The sequence below is a fragment of the Astatotilapia calliptera genome, chromosome 9 (genome assembly GCF_900246225.1).
Source record: "Astatotilapia calliptera chromosome 9, fAstCal1.2, whole genome shotgun sequence".
NCBI classification, from domain to species: domain Eukaryota; kingdom Metazoa; phylum Chordata; class Actinopteri; order Cichliformes; family Cichlidae; genus Astatotilapia; species Astatotilapia calliptera.
This window is the reverse complement of record NC_039310.1, coordinates 35336915-35363004: the sequence shown is the minus strand read 5'-3', so window position 1 is coordinate 35363004 and position 26090 is coordinate 35336915. Positions and strand designations below refer to the sequence as shown.

At 40.3% G+C, this 26090-nt stretch overlaps 1 protein-coding gene across 1 annotated transcript in view; it reads right to left on the bottom strand.

The window, feature by feature from the left end:
- The window catches only part of vstm2a (V-set and transmembrane domain containing 2A), a 108738-nt gene that overhangs the window by 11970 nt on the left and 70678 nt on the right, over positions 1-26090 (bottom strand). The window contains exons 3-4 of the mRNA XM_026180719.1: positions 16699-16749; positions 14116-14449 (exon numbers count right to left, since the gene is read on the bottom strand). Of these exons, the coding sequence (XP_026036504.1) occupies positions 14116-14449; positions 16699-16749 (385 nt within the window). The remainder of the gene's footprint in view (positions 1-14115; positions 14450-16698; positions 16750-26090) is intronic.

The following is a 26090-nucleotide window of genomic DNA, read 5'->3' as shown; positions in this document are numbered from 1 at the left end:
CCATAAACTGTTCAGACTGCTTCCATCAGGAAGGAGGTTCTGCAGCATCCGGTCCCGTACCAGCAGACTGAGAGACAGCTTTTTCCATCAGGCCATCAGACTGCTGAACACGTCATAGACACCTCAGCTTCACTACTGGAACTTTAACATTATGCACTCCATACTGTACAGTAACGCCACTGTTTTGCACATGTCTCACTCTGTATATTTTATTTTATATATTTTATTTATTGTTTACTCTATTTAATTTGTAAAATATGTGTACACACACACACACACACACACACACACACACACACGTAGAAAAATATTTAGTATACACATCCAGAAATGCATATACTATTATGTATTGTACATATATTTATTAGTTTCAGATGTAGCCATTCTTGTATTTTGCTTGTTTACATTATTGTATTTTGCACAACTCTGTTGCTTGTGAAGCTCGCACACAAGAATTTCACTCACATGTGCTGTACCAATGTACCTGCACATGTGATGTGACAATAAAAGTGATTTGATTTGATTATAAAAGGAAAACGTGGATGGATAGACTGAAGAAATCAAGCATCAGGACAGAAAACCCTGAGCAATATGGCTTAACAGTAAAAAAAAATACACAACACAGAGATATAAATAAGTCATTTTTTTGTGACAGAATTATAAGAAATGGGTGGAATGGAAAAGTCAAAAGAAAACCTGTAATAACACCCAAGCAAATATCCATCCATCCTTTTTTCCACTTATCTAGTAAAAGTCTATTTTTGTCCCTGTTGGCAGACAGGGACAAAATTATTAGAGCTAAATGTAATCATGTCATCCTTTGAGGGTCACAAAGGTACAAATGTGGCTCGCTGTAGCTCGTTAGATAGAGCAAGTTATCTAGTAGTTGGAAGGTTGGTAGTTAAATCTCTCACTGTTCCAGTCTGCAACCAACTGAAAGTTGCTCTCTGGTGTGTTCACTGGTGTGTGGACACATCAGATATGTGAGACCACTTTTTTATAAAATAACAGTGAAATTGGATAACACCTCCCACCCACTCCATGACATGTTGGTCAGTCACAGGAGCTCGTTCAGTGAGAGACTGAGATTACCGAAAAGCACCACTGAACGACACAGGAAATCATTCCTGCCTGTGGCCATCTCCCTGTACAACGCATCCACTTAACACACTGTTTGCTGCTACAACTACACATGTTTCTTTTCCAAATATTTATTTATAAGTGACTTATGTATGTATGTATGTATGTATATATATGTATATATTGTACTATTCTTAGTTAGCGTATTGTCTGTCTTGTCTTAATGTTGGTTTAAAATGGAGCACTGTAACAAAAAATAATTTCCCCCAGGGATCAATAAAGTATTCTGATTCTGATTCTGATTCTGATTCTGAAATAGGTAAAATCTTAACTGTAATTTTAGAACATGATTCTTGTTTTCTAAATGATGATGCTGATCGGAGTTAAAAATGATGTGGGCATACCTTGTCAAGGACAATTGCTATCATATGAGGATGTACTGTCCGTCCGTTATTCACGTGTAGCATTTAGTTTCTAAACACCAAGATAGTAGCACTTTGAGCCTTTACACTGGGATCTACTAACCGAGTGACATAACGTTAGTGCATTTATCTTTACATGGGTTTTATGGTCCAAAGAAGCTATACAAATTAACGTGTCTTGTTAATGTGCTTTTGATGATTTATTTTCTCACCCTCTTGTCCTCCATTTCATAATGGCATTGTATCCCCAGATAACAGTAATATGTGAGGGAATTGTATCTAAAGTACAACAGTTATCTCCTCCCAACAGTGCCAGTCACTTTGAAAGACTGTATAAATCTGCAGTACTTGCATATGAGTCTGTCACCTTCTTGCATGCACTGGGTGCAGGATTGTTTCCATTTGTTCCATTCCTAACCCTGAAATGATGTAAGCAATCCACATAGTACGGGAAAACAACACCGTCTGCAGCAATTATTCTCATAACCTCACAGATTCCTTCAGCTTTTTTGTGAGCTGTTTTTCACTTTCAAACTAACCTTGCCAGCAAGCATACTAAAGGTAAAGTCTGTGCTCCTGTGCTATTTTTAGAAAACAACAAAGGAAGAGCATTTGCGAATTATTATTGTTGTTGTTTTGTGTTCTGCTGTGCATTTTAATTGATGAGCAGAGGGGAAAATGTAAGAAGTCTCTAATAACACAACTGAACATACACATATATAGAGAGAATACACAAAAAGAGCTTTAGCTTATTATTTCATTTCACCATCGCTGTAGCTAAAAGCACTTTCTTCCACTTCCTGTGATCGTTTGCTTGACAAGGTCACTGTGTCTTTACATGTCATTTGGAATCATCTATCTAAAGAGGGAAGCTTTGGAGAAAAAGGTTTCCAGGGGAGATTTTGAGTCGTCTGAATTCTGTACATAGTGTTTAAAGCAATACATGATGCCACTTTGAGTTTTCCCTTTTTCCATCCTCCAAAGTCAAAGTAACTGCAGAATGAATCATGTGGAAACATAATGAGTGAAAGTATCTAAGCTTGCGGAGACCTTTTTGCTGGTTTCTTGGTGCATGCTGAGATAGAATAGACCCATATTGAATACTTTTCATTTTGTCCTACTTAACCTAACACAACACTTCTCATTTTGCCAAAATGTTTTTGGCTCGGTGAAACAGTGATGTGAAATATTGATTCCAGGCCAGTGAAGCAGCCAGGTTCAGTGAGGCAGGGAGGTGATTCACCACAGCACCTCCACAGGGAGCTCAAACTGGCTTCATGCCAGTTCTATCTATTGCTGCTGATCCCTTGCTGGCTGACCGTCTCTTTGACTCGCTTGCTTATTTGTCCGTGGGCTCCAGTATATAACTTGCTTTCTGATTTGCTTGTTGACTGATAGACTCTCTAACTGACTCATAGACTGCCCAAGCCATAGTTAGATTCTTAGCTAACATGACTGTGTAAATGCCATTAAAATGCAGCTTGATTGTTCAGCTGTGATGAGTCTAAATGTGGTAACACAGTCTAAGGAATAAAGCTTCTAAATGACCATCCACAACATCTAAAACGACCACACCAGGATGACCACACACTACAAGTGTTTCTTTAACCATTTAGCCACTGAAAAGGGGAATAAACAGCTAATGAGGGCGTGGGGATATTTTATTCTGATGGGTTCTTACCCAAACATACTTGGTCTAAGCTTCTAGCAGCATTGTTCCTGTTATATGCCTTGTGGAAATGACTAATCCACCTGGGTCTGGGTGCAATTCCCCCCTCCAGGGGCAAGGGTACCTAGACCCGGTTTGTAGAGTACGCTTGGGGAGTGTGATTGTGTGTACAGCGTCTCTTTATGTCTGTCTCCACGTTGGTTGAGTGTGGAGTGAGTGCATATGAGAGCATGAGGGTGGGAATGGATGTTTGTGTCTGTGTGTGCCTGTATGTCTGTGTCTATATGTCAGGTTGGGTATCAGACGCCACCTCTCTGGGGACACCTCAGGCCCTCCAAGGTTTGGAGGCCTATCTCCACCCACCACCACTTCCCCTGCCGGTGGCGGACTCTCTCAGGTGTCGGTGTGTTGGTGGTTCTTTGTGTCTGGGGATGGGCGTCCGGGTACACACCGGCTCACTCCTTGGCGGCCGCTTGTCGGGGCCTGGGGCCTGGGGCTCGCTCGGGCCCCTTTGGAGGTGGGGTGCCCCCGGCCTCTCGGCCTAGGGCTCGGTCACTCAGGCGCAGCTGGGGGCCGGCGGAGCTCACGGGCGCGTCACTGCAACTCCCCCTGACTTCTGCTCCGCGGCTGCTGGGCGAGCCCTCATCTGGGACTCTCCTCAGCTCTTACTGGGACAGTGGCGCGGCTGCCCCTCTGTTGGTCTTCCTTGGTCTCTTGTGTTCTGGGGGCCTCTGGATGTCTGGAGTTTTGATCTCCTCCATACCCGCTTCACACCCTGGAGGACGGGGCTGTGGCCCCCCCACACTCCCTAGCAGATCATTACATGGAGAAACCTTTGGAATGCAAGCATGCTGATCCACACAGGTATGCACACATGGGTATTCACAGACGCGGACTAAAGCTTTCTTGGCTGCTGCCTCAAAGCACACTGTGCGCTGTCTATCTTGCGTGCTGCACAATATCGTTTATTACTTAGTAAATATTGATATCTATGACTAGCTAGTTTATTGTGATGGTGCTTTGTTTTCTCTATTATTATGTTGCTCTTTGTTGTTTGCTGTCTCCTCTGTTTGTTTTTTTGTTTGTTTTTTTTTTTTCTCCATACAGGTGACCCAGGAGTTCTTTTTTTTTTTTCTCTCTCTTCCCCCCCCTTCTCACCGTCTCTTCTCCCCTTTGGTTTTCTTTCTTTCTCTCCCCCTCTTTCTCTCATTCATTCCCCCTGTCCTATTTATTAAAAAAAAAAAAAAAAAAAAATGACAAAGGATGAACTGAAGCTCTGCCATCACGTAATGTCGCATACTGCTGTTTCTGATGTCATTTTAAAAAAAAAAGGAAAAAAAAAAAAAAAAAGGAAATGACTAATCCAAATCTGATGCCCATCTAAATTTGACACCTTTCACAGTATTTGTCAGTGTTAATCGGTGTCTTGTCTAGTCTCGTGTTTTTTGTATTACTTTTCCCTGGAACACTCTCTCACAGTCTGTTCTCTAAAACCTAAAAGAAGAAATATGGATTGGATCAACTGGTCCCTAAATGCAATTGACACCCCTTTCTCAACGAGAAGTTTGGGCTCGGGTGAGCCTGAGTGCTGAAGATATCTACCTATTCATTCATTCTCATTCTTTATTTATTTGTCACATGTAGTTATAGCTAGTACAACATACAGTGAAATGTTTTTCCTGGCTAAAAAATACTCCCCCCGACTGTGAGAAACATACTAGAAAAACTTTTACCTAAACTAAGGAGTAAGAATCATATATAAAAATGTAAAAGTGTATAATATCCTGTATAATATATATAAAAAAGTGTAACAGGTGTAACAGCCATGTGTTTGTGATTATAAGTATATCCATAATCGTGCAAAGTATTGCACTGTAATGATTTGAAAAACTATAAAAATATACATATTTACATAAGTACAAATGTATATAATATGATAAGATAAGATAAGGTTCAGGAAAGAAGAAAGTAAAGTGCGAATTATGTACTATGTGTGAGATTGTCCAGCATATTATCCGGTTTGCGTTTTTGGTTGAGGAGTCTCACTGTTTGTGGGTAGAAACTCCTCCTGAACCTTTCTGTTCTTGTTTTCAGGCTACAGAGGCGTTTCCCTGACCTCAGCAGCCTGAACAGTTTATGGGCGGGATGGCTGGAGTCCCTAGTGATCCTGATGGCCCGGGATCTGCACCTTTCAGCGTAGATGTCCTGCAGTGCTGGTAGAGGTGTTCCCATAGTGCGTTCAGCTGTGCGCACAACCCTCTGCAGGGCTTTCTGTTGCTGTACTGTGCAGTTCCCGTACCACACCATGATGTTGTTGCACAAAATGCTCTCAATGCCACCAGTGTAGAATCTCCTCTGTATATTCTTGGAGATCTTAAACCTCTTTAGACGCCTCAGGTGATAGAGGCGCTGTCTGCCTTTACTAATAAGGAATTCCGTATGTGTACTCCAAGTGAGGTCCTCGTTGATGTGGACACCGAGGTATTTGAAGTTGGAGACTCTCTCCACGGGGGTTCCATTGATCTGAATTGGGGTGTGAGTTTTATCACCTCTCTGTCTTCTAAAGTCGATCACCATCTCCTTTGTTTTGCTGATGTTCAAGGAGAGGTGATTTGCCTCACACCACTTTGCTAGTCCATCCACCTCACTCCGGTAGGCCCTCTCGTCATTCCTGGAGATGAGTCCCACCACCACTGTGTCGTCAGCAAACTTCACAATGGAATTAGTGGGGTGTCTGGCCGTGCAGTCCGCGGTGTAAAGGGAGTAGAGAAGGGGGCTCAGTACACATCCCTGGGGAGCCCCTATGTTCAGTGAGAGTGTATGGGAGTACACATCCCCTATTCTCACTGACTGTGGCCTCGCGGTCAGGAAGCTATAAATCCACCTGCACAAAGATGTACTAAATCCCAGATCTTGGAGGTTACCCGAGAGGGTGTGGGGCACTATGGTGTTGAAAGCTGAGCTGTAATCTATGAACAGCATTCTCACATAATTTCCACATCCCTCATCTAGATGGCTCAGTGTGGTATGCAGGACCTGTGCTACAGCGTCTCCGGTAGATCTATTTGTCCGATATGCAAACTGCAGTGAGTCGAAGTCAGGAGGGAGGAAGGAACTGATGAAGGGTTTCATGAGCCTCTCAAAACCCTTCATCACTACAGATGTTAGGGCTACTGGGCGATAATCATTTAGACTGGCTGGGCGAGTGTTCTTCGGGATCGGAACAATCACTGATGTTTTAAAGCAGGTGGGGACTACCTGCTGGGCCAGAGAGGCATTGAAGATGCTGGTGAAAACTGTGGTCAGCTGATCTGCACATACTCTTAGCACACGTCCCGGTATGCTATCTGGTCCCGCTGCCTTCCTGCAGTTTGTTGCCCTCAGAGCTTTCCTCACATCATGCTCAGAGAGTATCAGTGGTGCTGGTTCAGCAGCGGGAGCGAGTGCATTCGGAACCATGGTAACAGGAACCATGGTAACAGGGTTCTGGCTGATCGGAGCTGGCTTGGTCCTGACTTATTGAAGAATTAAGAAAGCAGAACCGGCTGTTCAAACCCCCACAAGGCTGCCCGCTGGGATTGGAACGATGGGAGAGGCGTGAGTTTCTCAAAATGGGCTCATTGAGTCAGCACGGATAAGATCTTGGAGAGGCTATGGCTGCTGTGAATACTCAGGATACATGGATACTGGATACATCTCGGAAGGGCTTGCTCGGAATAACATCTCTGGGCGCAAATTGGATGACATCTCGGGGAGGCACATTGCCGTGAGTTCTCAGAATCGGCTCCTTGAGCACAAGAAATGACAACATCACAGAACGCAAGTATGGCGAAGCTTGCGGCTATCCAACGGGAGATTGAGAGACCAGTGTTGGACTGTAGAACTGCTTTGAAATTCAAATGAACTGTTCGCACTAAAGTAAAAACCACCATCACTTATGCGGAGACCCCTTTGGTGCCAGCTGCGGTCGCAAGGCTGGAGCTGAACAACAACACCCTGATAACGACTGTGTTGAGTCTGTTCCTTCCCATTCCCTACAAGGCCACCTGGGTTGGCTGGAAGACTGTTTACTTAGCCTGGCAGGGTGAAGGACACTGTCTCAGCTGAACTCTGGACACACACACACATACATATACACTGATATGCACACACTCATCCCCCCCTCCCTTTCCAAACGCCTTCGACGCTTATTCCCTTCCGATGCTGACGGTGGATCAAGGAGACCAGCGCACGCACCCCCGGATGTACTGTCTAAATCAGCTGTCTCTCACCCTTTACTCACCCCTGTTGCTTGTCATGTGTTTCTTTGGTGTATTAAGAGTTTTTTCATGTGCAGAGGTGTTTTTTTCTGTTCTCAAACTGATCTCCCTGTTGGAGCTCAGTCTGGGAGGAGTTATTTTTTTCTCCTTATCCTTCCTCATGTGGTGCATGTTCCATTGTTATACCTCTCTGACCTGTCTCCCCAATGTGATGTTTGTGTAATGTATGTATGGTCGGAGGGTAAGATGGCGCCGCCATTGCGTGCAATAGGTCGGCAGCCTTATGAAATTTCCCCTTGTGGGACTAATAAAGGTATATCAAATCAAATCAAATCAAATCAATACAAATAAATACTTACAAATCATTTTTCATTCAAAATGTGTGGAATTTGCTAACAGGCGACCGTGGCTCAGGGGGTTGGGAATCGCATCTGTAACCGGAAGGTCGCCGGTTCGATCCCAGGGCTCTCTGTCCTGGTCGTTGTGTCCCTGGGTAAGACACTTTACCCTACTGGTCTTGGCCAGAGGGGCCGATGGCGCGATATGGCAGCCTCGCTTCTGTCAGTCTGCCCCAGGGCAGCTGTGGCTACAACTGTAGCTTGCCTCCACCAGTGTATGAATGTGAGAGTGAATGAATAGTGGCATTGTAAAGCGCTTTGGGTGCCTTGAAAAGCGCTATATAAATCCAATCCATTATTATTATTCCTTACGTCCAGTTTATCAAATGTTTTATTATTTCTTCTGGGCCTTGATGTAGCCTCTCAGTCAGTGGATGAAGAACCACTGTTCATCAAAAACAGTGGTTTTACAAATGTTACTTGTTTTACAAAGTAGTTTTATTTTCTAAAAGTTTGATGTTTTCTCATAACCGTAATATGGCTTTTGCTCAAATTGTGTCTTTACAATCATTCTAAACTATTTTTTGAAATCTTGTAATCTTTTAAATAAATTCAAAGAGTTGATTGGTTTATGGAGGGCTAAAAGTACAAAATTGATATGCATAAATACATCATCAAATAAGTAAAGAATTAAAGGTGTCATTAATTAAATAAAAGTGGAAATAATTTATTAAATGCATAATTAAGTAACACGTATCATTAACTCATAATTAACTTATTTAAAAAAGCATATTTATTTATATTCATGGTCCCTGTGCTTCAGTACATCATGAATAGTGATGTTGACCGACAGTCGGGTATCCCTGAATGTATTTTGAATTAAACCTCGTGCAGAAATGATGAAGCAAAGCAAGTAACATTTTGAAATCCGACTGTTTCAGTGTCACCAAACACACCTTTTTCTTTAAGGCATGAATGTAGTGGCATAATCTTCAAATATCTGGTTGTCAAGAGCCTAATGGCAAAACTACTCCAACATTTTTGGAGACGTCAGGTCCCAATAACAACCACTGGACCAGCATATCGATGTTGTTCTTGGACATCAGGAAGAATGATGTTAAGCCTACTCTAGAAATATTTAAATTATCAGTTTTCAATTCCATTCAAATACTTTATTGTCCCACAAAGGGAAATTAGTTTAGCAGCAGGGCAACAATAAGAGTAAACAAAACTATAATAAAAAGCCACAAGACAGTTATTTGCCATTAAGGAGACGGGTTGCAGCAGGGATGAATGGACTTTTGGACTTCCTCACAGGTACTCTAAAACGACGGCCAAAGGGCAACAAGTCAAACTCACTGCGAAGTGGATGGTTAAAACAATTACTAATAACACGAGCCTTCCTCAGCACACGTTTGTTATAAATGGACCAAAGTGCCGACGCCAACGGGATTTTGCTGGCAGTTTTTACCAAAAGTCCCAACTGATTCTGGAAATCTACTAAAATTCAATTAATTAATAAATAACACAATCTATGTGGGTTTTTTCTTCTGTGAGCAGTAAGACTAATGTATACATCTATAATGTCTTTAAGAGACTTCTACTGAACAGTTGCTTAATCAGTGATATTTAAGTTAATATACTGGTGTACAGTTCTTTACCACCTTCTTCCACATCAATACAGGTTGTATAACCTTTGATGATAATTTGACAGTAATGGGCCTTTTATAGCTGAGCATCTTGCCAGAGAATTTTAAAGGAGCGTAGACTATTAGGTGTATTATGTGCTTTTTATTATTAAAAAAAGAAAAAACTGGCAACAACACCCAGGACTGGATCAAACTTGGTACAGTTACACTTTGGAGTTTCAAAGAAAGCACGGATACAGTTATTTATTACTAACAATTTGGTACCACAAGAAATGCCTTAAGAACGTGTAACTTCAAAGAAACAATAGAATGTAAAGGCTTTTAATTGTAAACAGAAATGAAGATGAAAATTACCGGAAAGGTGAGGCAACAATTTACCTCAAAGGAAAGAATGGCCATATTCATATTCATTCGTATTCATGATCATATTTTTCTGGATGTAACAAGCAAATGTCTGGAAGGATTCACCACTCTGTGCCATCTGTGACCATCCTTCACCCTCTGTTAATTCTGTAGTATAGTAAAGGCGCACCAGGTACCAAATAAAACCTTGAAAACTGATAAATTTTAAACCCTGTGATGATCATTATGAAATGTGTGAATATGTTAAGTTTGAGTTACACAGACAACAACGGCATTCGTTTGTGAACTATCCTCATCCATGCAGTTTCCATATACACTGTGTGCTGTTGATGCATTTCATTTATCTGGCTGTTCCAGTTGAGAGTGACATCACTCTTGGGGTGACTACTTTGTTGCACTGCACAAAAAAAGGAAGCAACCAAACTCATGAATAGAACCCAGTCATTGTTGTAGGTGTGGCTTGTTTAATGAGTCACATTGTAACAGTAGTAATACAGAATGAAAGTTTTAGTTTGCTAATGTTGTTGGTGCACTGTTGCCATCTTGGACTGTTGTGTCACTGTGCTCCAACAGGAACAAGTGCTCCAGTTGAAAATCCTTCATTTCAACTTCAGATATAAGTCCATCCTCAGAAGACTGGGCTCCAGATTCAAGTAGGAACCAGCAAGTATGTGGAAACAAACTTGGTACTGAGGAACACACACTGCAAGAAACATTTCTGCACTGAAGCAACGGCTTTAACTAGAAAACTGGGCTGTGTGTAGTCCATCAGGTTTGATCCAGACTGAGGCCAGTATAGCTGTCCTTTATGGACCACTTGCAATCCTAATATATGCATGTACGATCACATCCCACCCAGCACCCTTACTTTGGTTTTAACAAATCAGTAGATGTCAGTATAAGCCCTTTCAATGCAGAAAATAACAAAGCTGTAGCTGAAAATTGAAAATGCCACAGCTGAAGTATCATTTAAAACAAATACGTTTACATTCATCCACCGTGAATTTTCAGTGGTGCTCAGGACCGGGCTTTGCCTCCTGCTGAGCATTCACACATAGCAGACAGATTTAGATGCACCCACAAGACAAGTAAGGAAGAACCCACATTAGATTAATGAACCTGAAGCGACACACTGCCATTGCATGTGAGTGCCTGAGCAATAGAAATGCAGCCACGAACAGCAGTCGTGCTGTTCCCAACCACCTACTGGAATGATGACTCACTGGTGTTCTTTCCTTAGACATACGCAGTTGAGGCAGTTTAAAAAAATATGGTAGTTCTTTAAAACAAGGTCAGTGATTTTTTTTTCTCTTTTTTTTGGATGAATGCTTATGCAATCAAACTGAGTCCATATTTGTTTTTACCTCCGTGCGGGAACAAGGCTGGCCTCAGGGGCAGAGGGACAAGTCTGGCTTGGGGGACATTTTTCTTTCCTTTTTTTCCCCTGCTCCGGTCACCTCTGAGCTTTGACAGAACAACACTGCCAGGAACGATGGAGGCCGAGTTGTGATCTAACAACAGCTGACACACTGGTGGGGAGTAGCTGTGAACAAACCACTCTGCTACTGCAGCCGCTCCACCAGCCTCAGTCCCATTCTCCCATCTGGAAAGCGCCTCATTGTTTACAGATGCAGCAATGCGGAAAAGGAAAATATCTGCACTCTCCCAGGTTTAATTTCATCTCAGCCCATTTGCCTATTGTGGCTCATCTGCCTCAAACCTGAGCGTGGCTGTAATAGAACTCTGTCGCCCTCAGCTGTACCACCTCTCTGCCGCTCAGAGAAGGGGGCTAAGGCTGCCTGAGCAGCCACAGAGAGGCATTTATCAGTGTCAGACACACCACACAGAGGACTCACTGCAACACAGTTGTCAGCATAATTTGGCTGCCTCATAATCTCAGGCTCTGCAGCCCTGGGGATTATTCAACTTTTTACCTCTATTCAGTGGCAAGTAATATCTTTCTGTGTTTCGCTACACGGTGCAGAGGGCTATCTGAGCCCAGAGCAGGGTCCACTTTGTGTTTGAAATGTCTGCCCAGTGGAGAAATGATTGGCATTTAGAGATGAGGAGCAGCGCAATTATAACATAGTCGGATAGTCAAAAAAAGAGAGAGAGAAAATTTATATAAAACCACATGAGGGAAAATTGAGAGGAGGTTACTACAGAGGCGCCTGCGGTTTCAATGGTGACGTATGAGTTTCCTCGATTGTACACACTGAAGTGAAAATGATAAATCAACACCCGTGCAAAATATGCTGATTTAATATCACAATCATTTTGTTAAAGCCTTTTTTAAGTAAACTCTACCAGAAAAAACCCTAAAAAGACACTCAAAGCAACTTAACAGGTAGGTTTGCTCAGGTAACCATCCTCTTTTGGTCAGCAACAAACAGGCAGACCACTATATAGGTGGTTATATATAGTGATACGCTATGAGAGACTGATTTTTGGGTCGCCTACCTTCTCTCCCTCTCACTAACATGTCATGGTTGGCGGCTGGTGTCCAGCTGATCGACAGAGCCAGAAATCTTCTTTTGATTAGGTTCACCCGTGGTTGGCATGTCTAATGGGATATGCTGGATGAAATATCTGGCTGACTTTTATCAACCCTTACTCAGAAGTGTAAATTATTTACAATCTATAAAATTTCAGCAACAGAGGTGACTGAAGAGAAATTCTATTGGCTGTGATTGGCTGCTGTGTGTTATCTCTTACTCTCACTTGGGTTTTCTTCACTTTTGTCTAACTGCTTCAGTGGAAACTCAGCTGACCTCAACATCACTATTCTCCGGGAGCTCAATGCAGATGTTTAGGCATGACATGGTACACAAAGATTTTCAGCGTCACTATACTTAAAGAAAAGAGGTAGAGTTGATATTCTTAGCCATAATATTATATTACACCTAAATGAAAGTAATTGTAATTTCGAGCTGGTTTATGTAGCATTATAATAACATTTAAGCGTCTTTTAAAATATCCAGCATTATGCAGTTCAATGGCGAATCTTTTTGTGGGTAAAAAATTAATTATGGTGAAACTATATGTTGTGAATTAGCCCTAATGTTGTCTCTGTGTTTGTGTTTTATATCGCTATGGGCTGGTGAGGATGTAAAAAAACATGAAATGCTATATGTTGGAATGATTATAACAATTAACTGATATTGCAGTGACTATAATAAATCTGTAAAAGAATTCAATACAGCTTTGGCTGGCCTGTGACACTAAGCTGTGTAGTCACAGAGCCTGCAGCTTGGAGCCTACAGCGAGGAGACACTCTGTAAGAAGGTGTGTGTGTGGGGAGGTGGAGACCCCCAAGGAGTCCTGCCTGGAGACTTTAGGCTGCTTATGAACATTTCTTAAACACAGCTGCGAGCTGGGTTATATAGTGCCTTAGACATTAACAGTAAAGTCTTTAAATGATTTTGAAAACTTACAGGTGTTCACTGAAAAGAATGCAAGAGTAGAAAGTGTTCTTATCTCCTAGAATTAGTTAAAAGCCTAAAGCAACATTTTGGGGATGTTAGAGGGAGGTGATTGACTTGTAGCTGGCTACTGAGAAAAGACAAATATAACATGCTACATGAGATTAAATAAATCACACTCTGCTTCAATACGTGCTTACTAAAAATATGAAAATTTAAAACACTGGTCTCCTGCAGTACAGTGAGTTTGTGTATGTTTTTCTCTTCTTCTTTTTACTTTGCCATGGCCTTTTGCACAAAGTTTTGCTAATAATTAGCTATTATGCTAGTCAATTCATTAGCTTAGTATCTACCAATTCAGTTCATTCAAACCAATCATGTCACTTTTGTGGAGCAAAAGAGAAGCTTTAATTGCTTCCTCTGAATTCACCAAAGTAGACACATAATGCTAAATATTTGCTTAGATGAATTTGGATTTCTCAAGCAGGCGTTAATGCTGCAAATGTTGTCAGTCTTTAGCCTTCAGGGGAAGCTAGCAGCTTTGTGAAAAGGCTCATAGTAATCAATGGTGTATTTTTAGTTGGCACACATACAGTATTTTAAGTCATGTAGTTTTAGTAGTCATGTTGAGCTATTACAGCTGTGCTGGTGTTTTTCCTACTTCACTGAGAGCACGTTAGTTCTTAAAACTGAAGTCGATTGTAAGCTCAGTTGCTGAATAACCTCATTCTAAGTTCTATCCTTGGTAATCTTGAATTTTAACCAAGCAGACTTTTTAAGCAAAGTAGGTGACTCACAAATGTGTCAAGAGCATTGCAAATCAGGATTTCATGGTGGTAGTGAAAACATAAGTGATGGGAGGGTTTTTTGTGTGTTCCACAGTTTTTTATGTAACGCTCCCTGTGGGCCTTACCTGAGCCGGGGTTGTGTTTAGCTGTATTGGAGGATGTGTGAGAGGTGGAAGTTGAGACCACCCTCTGGTCTGAACTCATGTCCTGCCCCAGTGATGAGCTGGACTTTCTTGGCTTCTTGTTTTTCAGGTGCCGTAGGGAGTTCTTCTCAGGAGGTGGCAGTGGTCGTTGGGGCCTGGACGTGGCGTTGACCTTCAACCAGGCTTGGGCCTTGTACTCCACAATCTCTCCGTAGTTAGCTCGTGTCACACGGCACTCGTATAGACCTTCATCGTTCTTGCTGACTCTGGAGATCTGCAGCTTGTGTGAGATGTCATTGCCCTGGACTTTCACAGTCTGTTAGAGTAATTAAAAAAGACTGTCACAACATTTGATGGCATGATGAATACCACAAGTTGCTTGCACAACACATAACTCTCACACTCTGGGTTTTCCCCAAAATTTGACATGAACATATCCTAATTTTACTTTTCGAATGTGGAAATAATAAGATTAAAAAAATAAAATCACAAATTCAGTGTCATTTATTCTAATAAACTGTACTTTTTTTATATAGTTTATTTTTGTACCCATTCTGTCAAACAAACTGATTTGTTTGACAGTACGCTTTATTTCACGACCATCCATTTTCCTAAGGTTGATGGTAAATAATTAAGCGCCAAGGACGAAAACATCTGTCAAGTCTACGAACCACTCTAAAACCCACAAATGTGCATTTGTTAATAAGGGGTGAAGGAGTGATTCTGTACGGCTCTGAGAGCAGGGCAGCAAAGTCAGCCAAGCGCGTTAATCACGGCAGTTCAACTAGTCGTATGGGTGGCACACATGACAAGCAGATTCTTGCTCGGCTCATTTCACAACCCTCTTTCTCCTTATACTGACGTATAATTTTTATATACTTTTAAAGGACAGACATATCGCTATGTTCTCTCAATCAAGACAAAAAAGCACTTCAGATTAGGATTAAGGTAAAAGCTTTTTTCTTGGTTAAATATTGAAAACATCAGTATACTGTGGTCCGTGTTTCAATTCATGGTTAACATGGACGAGTACACACACTTTCGGTATGAACATTTTGTGATTTTGCAGACTGAGTTTAATGAAAAACGTTTTTATGTTGATGAAAAACAATTTTGGTGGCATCTAAGAGAAGCGGTTTTATATGCTGGTAAAAGCGTAGAGCTTTGTGCAGGCACATGTAAATTTTCCATCTTCTGATTCACATGACATTATCACAAAGAAAAAAAAAACACTGTCAAGTTCATTATGGGACTGGACATCATTTGTATAGATGGGATAGAGTATGTTTCTTTGTTGGCTTTAGGGAGAACGTCACAATGGAAAATAGCCTCTGGGAAAAAGATGACATTTTTACTTCAGTGCTAACAAAAAGGTAAATCAAAGACTAAATGCCATCCCTACAACCAATCTGTTCTAAAAGCACTGCAACAGAAAAAAGAACAACACTGCTACATCTGTTGCTACATTTCTATGCTTCAGTCCCAGTACAGGGATGAACAGGATGGTATCGCTGTTTTTGTGTTGCTGTTTTATTTTAAGAATGACACAAACTCAGTCTTATGCTACAATCAGCTTAATTGGGTATTTTAGAAATGTTATTGTGGCAGTTTTGCTTCAGAAGCTGTGCCTGCGCTAAATATTAACAATCAAAATTGTCGGCCATGACACCTTTTCACAGGACGCAAATGTATACTTGCATGCAGTCAGCAGACATTAACAAAACTTCAAATATACTTACTAACACTGACACTGTATGGGGAAACATAACATGTTCGGGTCACAGATTCTCTGTGTAGTTATACTGGCTCAACCTTCTTGTTTGAGACTTTTTTTGTATTCCAGTTCTCAATTTGAGACTCATAATTTGAGTACCTTTTTCTCTGATTGGCTGCTTCTTAAACAGGCCACTTGGATGCCTGAGCTTTTGACTCACTTTCACATAAAATGACCCCATAATTTGACACTTTGCCAACTTCTACCATAAGTATTAACCACTACACATAAGAGCACACACATACTTCAGAGTATGTATATGACAGAATGTAAGAAGAGACATAATAAGTTCCCTTTAATAATAACACATTAATTACTGAAATGAAAGAATATTTAAATACTCGTCTTCTGCTAGAAGACTGTCATACAGGCAAGGACCGTGTATAACACAGAAAATCACTGACCCAATTTCTAAGAAACCAGCATCTACAAACTTCGCTTGATCGTAAATCTGTCACTTTCCATTACACATGCCTGCCTGAGTGTCTGAGGGCTCCAATGAGGTCATTTAGAGGAAGGCTGTGTGGTGCACTGGGCACAGAAGGCGCATACAGAGTGTCAGGAAAAGGGGCGGAATAGTTGGTGGAGCATGAGCGCAGGGAGGGAACCACTTTGACAGTAATAATACACTGCCACTGATTTCACTGATTAGCTCCTTTCTCTGGTTGAAGGTGTATTATTCGAGAAAATCAGCTGCTGTTGTGTTTGCTCGGAATGAAACACTGCCAACTTTGGTCACGACGGCACATGGCCGAGAAGCAATGGCCTACGTGATGTGTTCTTGTACTTACACTTATTTTCGTCCCCTCGTCATCAGGATCGGGCTCTTGTATCATCTCCATCTGGAAATGCAGAGAAAGAGAAAGGGAGCATGAGCAAAGTATAGAAACCTGCCACTTTCAGGACATGTTTAGAGATACATTTTATGCGAGTCCAGTGTCAGAAACCCTAAAACCAACTCTGACAGTCCTACGACAACCTTGAGAGATGGCATGATCTATGCACCGAAGGCTATAAATCTTTCAAAACCACATCAACACACAGCGTACGGACTGAGTGACTGCATCGCTACTGTTCTGTCTTTAAAAGTAAATGCCACTCTTGCCACGGTTTCTGATTTATTTTTAGATTTTCTGAGTGCTTCTGTGGAGAAATTAAAGAGAGCTTCCAGATGCTCCAGATGTGAATTTAGTGGGAAAAGAAAAGAAAAGCGGTTCAAACGAGGATGCTGTGTAACAAATGAACAGCTTCCTGAGACAAATCACACCTCAAAACCTCTATCAGCTTCTGCAGTGAAAAGTAATACCGCCTAGGAAAACTTATGACGAATAATAAAATGTCAGACAGCCGAGAATAACTTTTCACAATGGCACAAAAAACAGTGAACAGCAGTGTGGCTCCTGGGCTTACAAAATGCCTCTGTTTGAGCATAATTCTAGCATGGTGGCAAGCACTAAGCCTACAGCCTACATCATGGACTGAGCATTGATTTTAGAGGCTATAATTTATTTATCCCACATCGGATGCCAAATGGATGCGTGCCTGGAAAAAAAAAGAAGCAAATAAAAAAAGAAAAGCCTGCTGACTACAAAGCTGAGGAGGAGCAAGAGCTGCACAATACAGAATGAGTTTCTCCAGAGGACATAGAAGCTATTGGCTCCACGGTTCAGACAAAAAATGAAGGGCAGGAGGACTGAGGGATAAGATGGCTACTTATAAGCATTTGCTGCAGAGAGCGTTCCTTCAAGTGCTGTAATTACCTCAGAGGAACCAGGGCGCTTTTCTCTAGAGGATGTGCAGTAGACAGGTGATTAATGAGAAGAATTAGGAGCCATAGCTTTCTCTGCCTGCATGTATGCACGGCTCCTACATTGTGACTTCACAGATAGACTTGGCATGCTCTATTGTAACAAGAAGATGTCTTTAACGACGAGGCACGATTAATTGTCCTCAGCCTCAATGTTGGGACTGGTTCAAGTCATCAATTTCAGCCCCTGCTTTTTACAAACCACTATAACGGTGGTTATATGGGCTGCGTGTGCAGTCTATATATGTCACCTGAGGAAGATCAAGTCAGACTGTGAGCAGAAGAAAAAGGCTCTGCTCTGCCATACCAGGGAGGCTGCTGTGTTCAGGAAACATGGTGGATGAAGAATGATTTAATGACTTCTCCAATATTTGATCGTGGAATCTCCTGTAGGGATAATAGACTCAAAGTTGAATTCTGTAACTATGTAATGTAAAATCACTTCTTCCTTGTTTTAATTTGTATCCCTTGTTGGGGATATCCATATTCTCATTGTTCCGCTTTCTAGAATTATTACTTAATGTCCAATATTAGCTACCAGCCTAACCACTCATCAGCAAATTTCCATGTCCTGTCTGTCTTGTCTCAGCCCTGTTTTTCATCATTCTGCCTTTGTCATCCACTCACCTCTGCTGAACACGTGGACACTGCATCCTTCAAACTAATAAGTACAGTGATCACCCAACTTTTTATCAGGGGTTCGTTTAAGACTCTGCGTCTCTGATAGTATGGCACTATGGAATTGGCAACTTGCACATCGGGAAACGTATCAGTGCTGAAAGACTAGCTTCAATTAATTTCAAATAAACATGGGCTTTTAGCTCATCCATCTCTGCATAAAAATCTATGTCACAAAGTGTGGACATAAAATGATTGCTATGAAATTTTAGCTTCATATACTTCAAATAATTTTATGACGTTTCAAGCCATTTTTCACACACTGAAACCTGAAGCAGTGTTTAAACATGAATATCTCAAAAACTATTAAAGATAAAACCTGGAAATTTTCACTGGCCTTTCTTATGATCAAAATTAAAATATGTGAAATATGGGGGCCAGTAGATTAAAAATGTCTGATAACTGGCTACTTAAAATATGAAAAAGTCCAGCACTCCTGCAAAGTCCCATATTTGAGCACACACTAATAATAACACCACTTGCTTCTAGCAGAGCTATGTTTATAAAGTGACTTTTGACCTTTACACAGTTCTAAAAAAATGTTTACAATGCATTTCATATTCACCTGTTCTCATACACAGTAGATAAATCATGGCATGTTGTTACCAGCCATCCAGAGACACTTGAAATTCACAGCCAAGGACACTCTGGCATGTGGCAGGGCCAAGCATTAAACACCAACCCAGAAAATCAAGTTTTCAAAATGTAAAATTTTAACTCAAGCCACAGTCTTTTTTGAAACCTCACCTCTTTTGGTGCTCAGCTCTTTTTTGTTTAAACCAAACCAAACAGAAGCGATGGAACGAAAAATGAAAGGATAAACATTCACACAGCGTCTCGTGCGGCTTTTCTTCTGATGGTTTCTAAAGTTAAAGCTAATAAACTGTTCCTGACTGCCTTCATTCCTCTTGCCTCGTTTGAACTGTTTAACATCCACACACAGTATAATCATCAGATATAAATTAGCAATAAGTCTGACAGTGTGATCAGTCTTATCCTCTGTAAATAGGAAAGCCACAGATTAGGATGAGTAGATTTTGACAACTGTAAGGTTTTTACCCAGGCGCAGGAGTTGAAAAGACATACCATATGAAACATTTTCTTTTGGAGCTCAAGCTTTGCAGCACTGACATTAGGAAGACCTAAAAATTAGTATCTTTATCATCATTTGCAATATTCTGTTCTGATTGATCAAAGCTTTCTGCAATAACATCTTTAACTACTGATAATGAAGTCTATGAAATCAGCCTACTTCAGTTTTTTGATTTTGACATTATCTTTATCAATCTTTATTCTTCTTTGGCTAACTGAGGAAAACCACTAAGGGTGAAGCACTTTATAATCCAAATTAACTGTGAATTTACACATACTGAACAGTTCTTTAAATTTCATATTTTCCCAATAAGATAAGAAACTATGCAGCTGTTTTCCCAGGCAAAGCCCACATATAACACAATCATGGTAAAATACATTACACACCTGCATGCTAGCAAAATTAGCTTCAGCTTTCAAGGCAACAGCTAAAGTTACCTATTAAATAGCCACAGAACTGAGTCAACAATTTAATCATGGTTCTGAATAGAGCTTTACATAAGGTTCCTTCTGTTCACATTATAACCTTCTTCTTCAGGTGTTGTCAATCAGTAGTTCAATGGTGACATTATAATTTACTTTGAGTCTATCCACCGTTAATTCTGTGTAGTCTCATCTTATCTTAAGTGCAGAGTCTTAGAGTCTCCCTGTTTGCTGGCAGACAGTGTTTGGGTTCGTCTTATCGCTCTCTGGTGATGATCTATTGAAAGCACTCCCTTGCTTGTGGATGTAAGAGGTCAACAGCATGTGTGACAAGCCACAACAGACTGAATGCTCAATTTCTGATCAGAAGCCACCATATGCCTTACAGCCATACTACTCTGAGCACGCCTCTATGTCAGATCTTGGAAGCCAAGTTTGGGGCTCTTTACTGCCTGAATGGGAGGTTGTTTGAGACTACAAGGTGCTGTAAACTTGGAGTGGCTGTGGCTCATTGGGTTGACCAATTGGAAGGTTGGTGATTTAACTCCCAGCTGCCCTAGTCTGTTTGCTGATTAGACCTTGAGCATCTTGGTTTGTGTAGCATGTTGAAGCCAAATTGCCAGAATCTGTTAAAGAATAATCTTGACAGAAAGTTTTTAAAAGAATTGAATAATGTGCCGTGAGAGCTCAGTTGGGATAGAAAAGCACCACTGAAGCATCAGTCTATCTAGATTAGACATCTGGTCAAATCAGACCAGTTCGATTCTGCGTCATCACAAGTCCGAATACTAATCACAGAAAGCAGAGCCACAGGTGTTTTTAAAAAGAGGAATTTTTTTACACAGCTTTTCCAAACATCCTAGTTTCTACATTACTGTACTTTGCACACAGAAACAAAGTTATTTACCCAAAACCAAACACTACCAAGGTCAAACTTACGAGCCCTTCTGAGGCTAATAGTCAATGGTGGACCCTTTTTGTTTCATTCTTCAGTCAGTTATTGTAATTTTAAAGGGTTTCACAGGTCTGCTGAGCAGTTCCACCCATAGTCCTTTGGTGAATCTCCCAAACTCCAAATTTGATGGGTCTTTGGTATTAATCTGCACCTTCAGTTTACAGAAAGTAAACTGAGGCCACTCGGTAACAATCACTTTGGTCTTCTAGAGGTAGTTCTTTACCAGTTATTCACATCCTCTCTCTTCCAAGCTTGTTCTGTACTCTGTGGCATTCTTTGAATTTATCAGTGATACTCATCACTTCAGTTCTTGACACTTGGAAATGCTGTGATAACTTTGTGTATCCATCTCCTTCTTAGCGCATATCAACGATTCTTTTTTTCTCATGTCTAAACTGATTTGTCTGGTTTTGGCATGAGGTTTTGTCACTTGACATGTCAAACCCTTGCCAACATTTTAAATTGAAAGTTAACTTACAGTTTTAACTTGACTTTACGAGCTTGAAGTATTACACAGTGAAAGCACAATTATACAGCAGGGGTTTCTGCTATGGCTAAATTCAAAAGGCCAGTGTTTCAGAGGACTAATAATACTGAACCATGTCATTTCTCTATTTTTAAAATAATTCTGTTATTGTTATGCTAAGAAAACTAGCATTTTTAGAAATATTATGTGGAAAATCACTTGCAAATGGAGACATTTTGACAAAAACGTAAAATTTCATAGTTAGCCTAATAATTTTGTCCTCATCTGTACATGAGTCAGTCTAGCTTGATTGGTAATACCAGTTCTTACAGACACCTTTCCCTCCACACTGAACTATGTAAAAATAAATAAATAATTTTAAAAGGATTTCAGATTTTGTGTTCTTGGCACATTGAGATATGATGAATAGCACCTTAATGTCTGCAGTTTCAATAATAAGATAAGATAAGATAAGATAGAACTTTATTAATCCCTCGGGTGGGTTCCTCTGGGAAATTCGATTTCCAAAAAAGCACAGCACCGACAGAAGTTACAGAGTTATACACACACACACATATATATAAATACAGAGACAATATAAATAAAATATACGAAGGGGATAAATAGAATAAATAGGAATAAAAATAATGTGCAAACAGCCACTTTAAACAGATATGTAAAAAAACGTTGTTATATGGCACTGACAAATCTCACAAGGTAAACATTGTGACTATTATAAATATATATATATATCACTAATGGTTATTTTGGCTTTCACTGCTACTTCTTGCAGAATACAAGGACTTCCCATGGTCTCTGGTATTGTAAATATGAGCTCATATATTATATTTATGTAGAACCAATAATGCATTTCAAAGGATTCTTTTTTTTAAATGTACAAAAACACTTTGAACAAAGCCACAGATGTGAACATGTACTGCTACAGAATTTCATCAGGATTAGAGAATTGCATGCATGTTTGGCTTTATATAAACTGTGTAACATCGTAAGAAGACAGCATCACAATCCAAAGACTGATCACAGAAAACAGAACCATCTTCTTTGACTTTGTTTGGGAGAATAAAAGAAATGACAAAAATCTTTTTATGCATCTTTTTTATTTGTTTTCAGGACAATACATCTCTGCACTGACTCTTGGTCAACTGAATGTGCTGTCCTTGTTCACATATTAAGAAAAATCTAGGTCTGGGTTCACCCCATCTTTCAGATATTTTGAAATATTTTATCCAAACTGACTTACTTTATGAGCGTGAACCCATTAGTCACCCAGTGCTGTACAAGTGCAATTAAGTAATTGTGACATAATTAATGTCCAATATCAATTCAGAATCCCTGCATTTATCACCTGCTGTAAAAAGACATTTGTCTGGCACTAAGATGTTGCTGTGCATGTCAAATAAAAGGAAACCTTTCAAAGAGATTAACTATCTGTGCTGCCTTTAACTGTTTCAACTTATCTGAATGTCTACCTGACAGATGTTCTCTGAAGTAAGTTTCCAGCCTGACAGCAATGCAAAAGTTTTCCCTGACACTGTCGGGATAAACCTCAATTATTTTCCCATTTATATTTCATTTCTTTCACATGGGTGCCTTCTGAGCCAAAGCCGCGGTCATTCACGAGTATCTCAATTTCAATCGCTTGTCTTTTTATTGCAAAACCCTTCCACCATGACACTCTGCCATTCTTCATGCAAATCTCAAATTGACTTCTTGTAAAATGTGCTCTGCAATTATTGTGCATCAAAGAAGCTTCATTGACTTTTTGAAACTAAATTAATGTCACATGAAGAAAAATGGTCATCATTTAAAGCGAAATACAGACTAGCCCACCCATTGCTGCGGCTGTGATTGCATTGCACCTCTTACTATGATGGGACAATATCTCATTTTAGAGCCCTGACCCTGCATGATAGACATGCACCCGCAAAGAAAACATATTCAGGCAACAAAATATTAAATGAGTTTACCCAGCAATCATAAGCTTTACAAACACAAACAATCTAAGAAGGTTAAACTCAGGTCGTGGACTTCATATGACATATTAAACCCTTTAATCTCAGGCTATACCACATGCTGTGGGGAAAAGCCTCTCATAACCAGTCTGCAATTTATAACTACAGCTTAGAAGTAGTATTGAAATACACAGAAAAATAGCCCTAAACCGATCTTTATATATGACATTAAAGTACAACATATCACCTAAATGCTTCTGTGATGTATATCCAGTCACTCTTATGAGTAAAGCCACTTTTCTTAATCAGCAGGGAATGTCACTCTTGCTAAGTCATTATGCTAATAATTACCTCATAATTACTTCAAGACTGTTCAAAACTAGTTAAACTTCATGTAAAACAACAGCTCTCCCCACCTGAAAAAGTAGTCAAGTATGCTGTTGGTGCAAGCTGAACTACAGTCCCAAGTTAAGCAACATTTAGCATTCTTGTTATTAAATGTGCACTGGTGATAAGTTCTGAATAGGCAGAACTTGTCACCACTGTAAGTGAAAATCAACAAAAAGTGAAACTAAATATGTGAAAGCATCTGTACATGCTAGCTCTCTGACATACCTAGCCTTAGCTAAATTGACACAGTGTGTGTGCTGTTGGTGCTTTTTGCACTTTTATTGGATTATGTAATAAATAATTTGTGGTATAGCTATTCCAAATAAGGCATGCTTAAGTTTTACTGTGTATAATTCTAGTATTTTGTTTTTTTCTGGGATGGATGTTGTGTGTGCTCAAAAGCACCTTTACAGTTTATTGATGCAGCTTACGAACTTCATTTTTCCTGCTTGCTTCTTCATCAGCAGACATTGTAAAAATGGTAAATAAATATTAATATAGCATTTTTTTTGTCACAAAGCATTTTCACAACACAAGCTGCATTCAAGACATTTTACTTTTACACCAGTGGATGCATCAGTACACATGTGGACTGGACTAGTAGAGGACCCGATCTACTTTCGAGCCACAGCTTCACTACTGCATACAACTGACTTCTTCCGACGCCTACGCGAACACCTTTAACGATCCCTTATGTGTCAGGAGTATTGGAACAACTGAGGTTGAAGCTCACTAAACACTGTGACTCTGTGGCTTTTCAACCCCAAAACATGCTACATCAAAGATTGGTCCACACTAATGATTGGGTCCCTGCCACAAACACAGTAATATAGTGTATATGGAAGTGCTAAGGTGACTGCTGTGAATTATACATCAGATAAAACATCCTCTGACTAAGTGGATGGCACAACACAGAAGAGTTACCTCACCAGTCCAGGACTGTGCGTCTACAGTCTCATGGCCACACTAACAGTGATGAGGATACGCAAATCCTGGACAGGAAGCAACACTGGTTTGAGCGAGGAATCACGTAATTTACTTGGAAGAGGAATATCTGAACTGTGTAAGGGTCCAAAGGATATATTGCTCACCATAATACTGTAACTGGAGCCACAGCACAACTCTCTGTGAATAGTCTTCATGGCTATTGATCAACAGTGATGATAATTTTTACATCAATGATCATTAAATGATTATAAAACCGACCTCACAGCTTTCAACATGCAAATGTAGTCTTTATAACGTCGAGGAAACCTGCAGTGGATTAGTGACACAAAACATTTCACCCATGGAAAACACGACATTCAGATGAACCAACTCAACTCTCTGGCATCTGAGCAATATTCCCACCAAGATAGGACGGAAAATCCGTAAGATACAATGACACATCCATTGTGTCATTGTATCTTACATGCCTGTCTTTTTGCTGTTTTGTGCTAATCACAAGTGCCTTGCAAAGTGACTAGTGGTCGACTGTATGTAAAATAAATAGGGGTGCATATGACTCATAAGCTCAGCATTTCTGATCTATCGATTGGTGTCTACAATAAGCACATTTTTCTTTCCTTCCTGGAAGAAGATACGATGATCTGGATTTGATTTATCTGGTCTTTTGTACATCTGTAAATACTGCCCCCCTCCCAAAAAACAAGCAAAAAATATATAATGATGGAAGAATTCTCAAACATGTTTGCTGTATTTCAAATATCCTCATGCTTTAAAAGCTATAATAACACTCTCTGACTGAGTTCGATCCATTCTGTTTGTGTTAAATGTGTCTTTCGTAATATGACTGACTAAATGTGCACAATGTGACATAATGTCAGGGTATTTCCTATGCTGCACCACTGGAGAAGGATAGAAAATGTATCAAAGACCCGAAAGAGCAAGGCTTTCTTTGTAGAGCCGCCATTTGCACTGACGTTCAATAATGATACAGGGAGAAATCCATCATGGACTGGAGATGATAGAAAAGTCTCTTCAATGACAGCGACAGGAAATACACAAGCATTCAATGGAGCAACATGAGGATATGTTTTGTGTAACACAAACAGAATTCACACTTTGGAACTAATAATATGCCCTTGCACTAGGGCTGTTCGATATAACGATATATATCAGGATATGAGATTTTGGTAACATGTAAGTAACATGTCTGGGGTTGTACATTTGCAAAATGCAGCTCAGCGTGAGAATATAGTAAAGGGCTTTTTGACTCGATGATTCTATTTCTTTTTGTCGCTTTAAAGAGATAGTAACTAACAAGACAAGCAGACTTGCTACAGAAATAGAGATAAACTAAAGACACGAATGGATCCAAATCTGCACATCACATTACAAATCTCCAAACTCAAGCTTGAACCGCAAGGCATGTGATTGTCTTGAAAGTAAATGCCTGT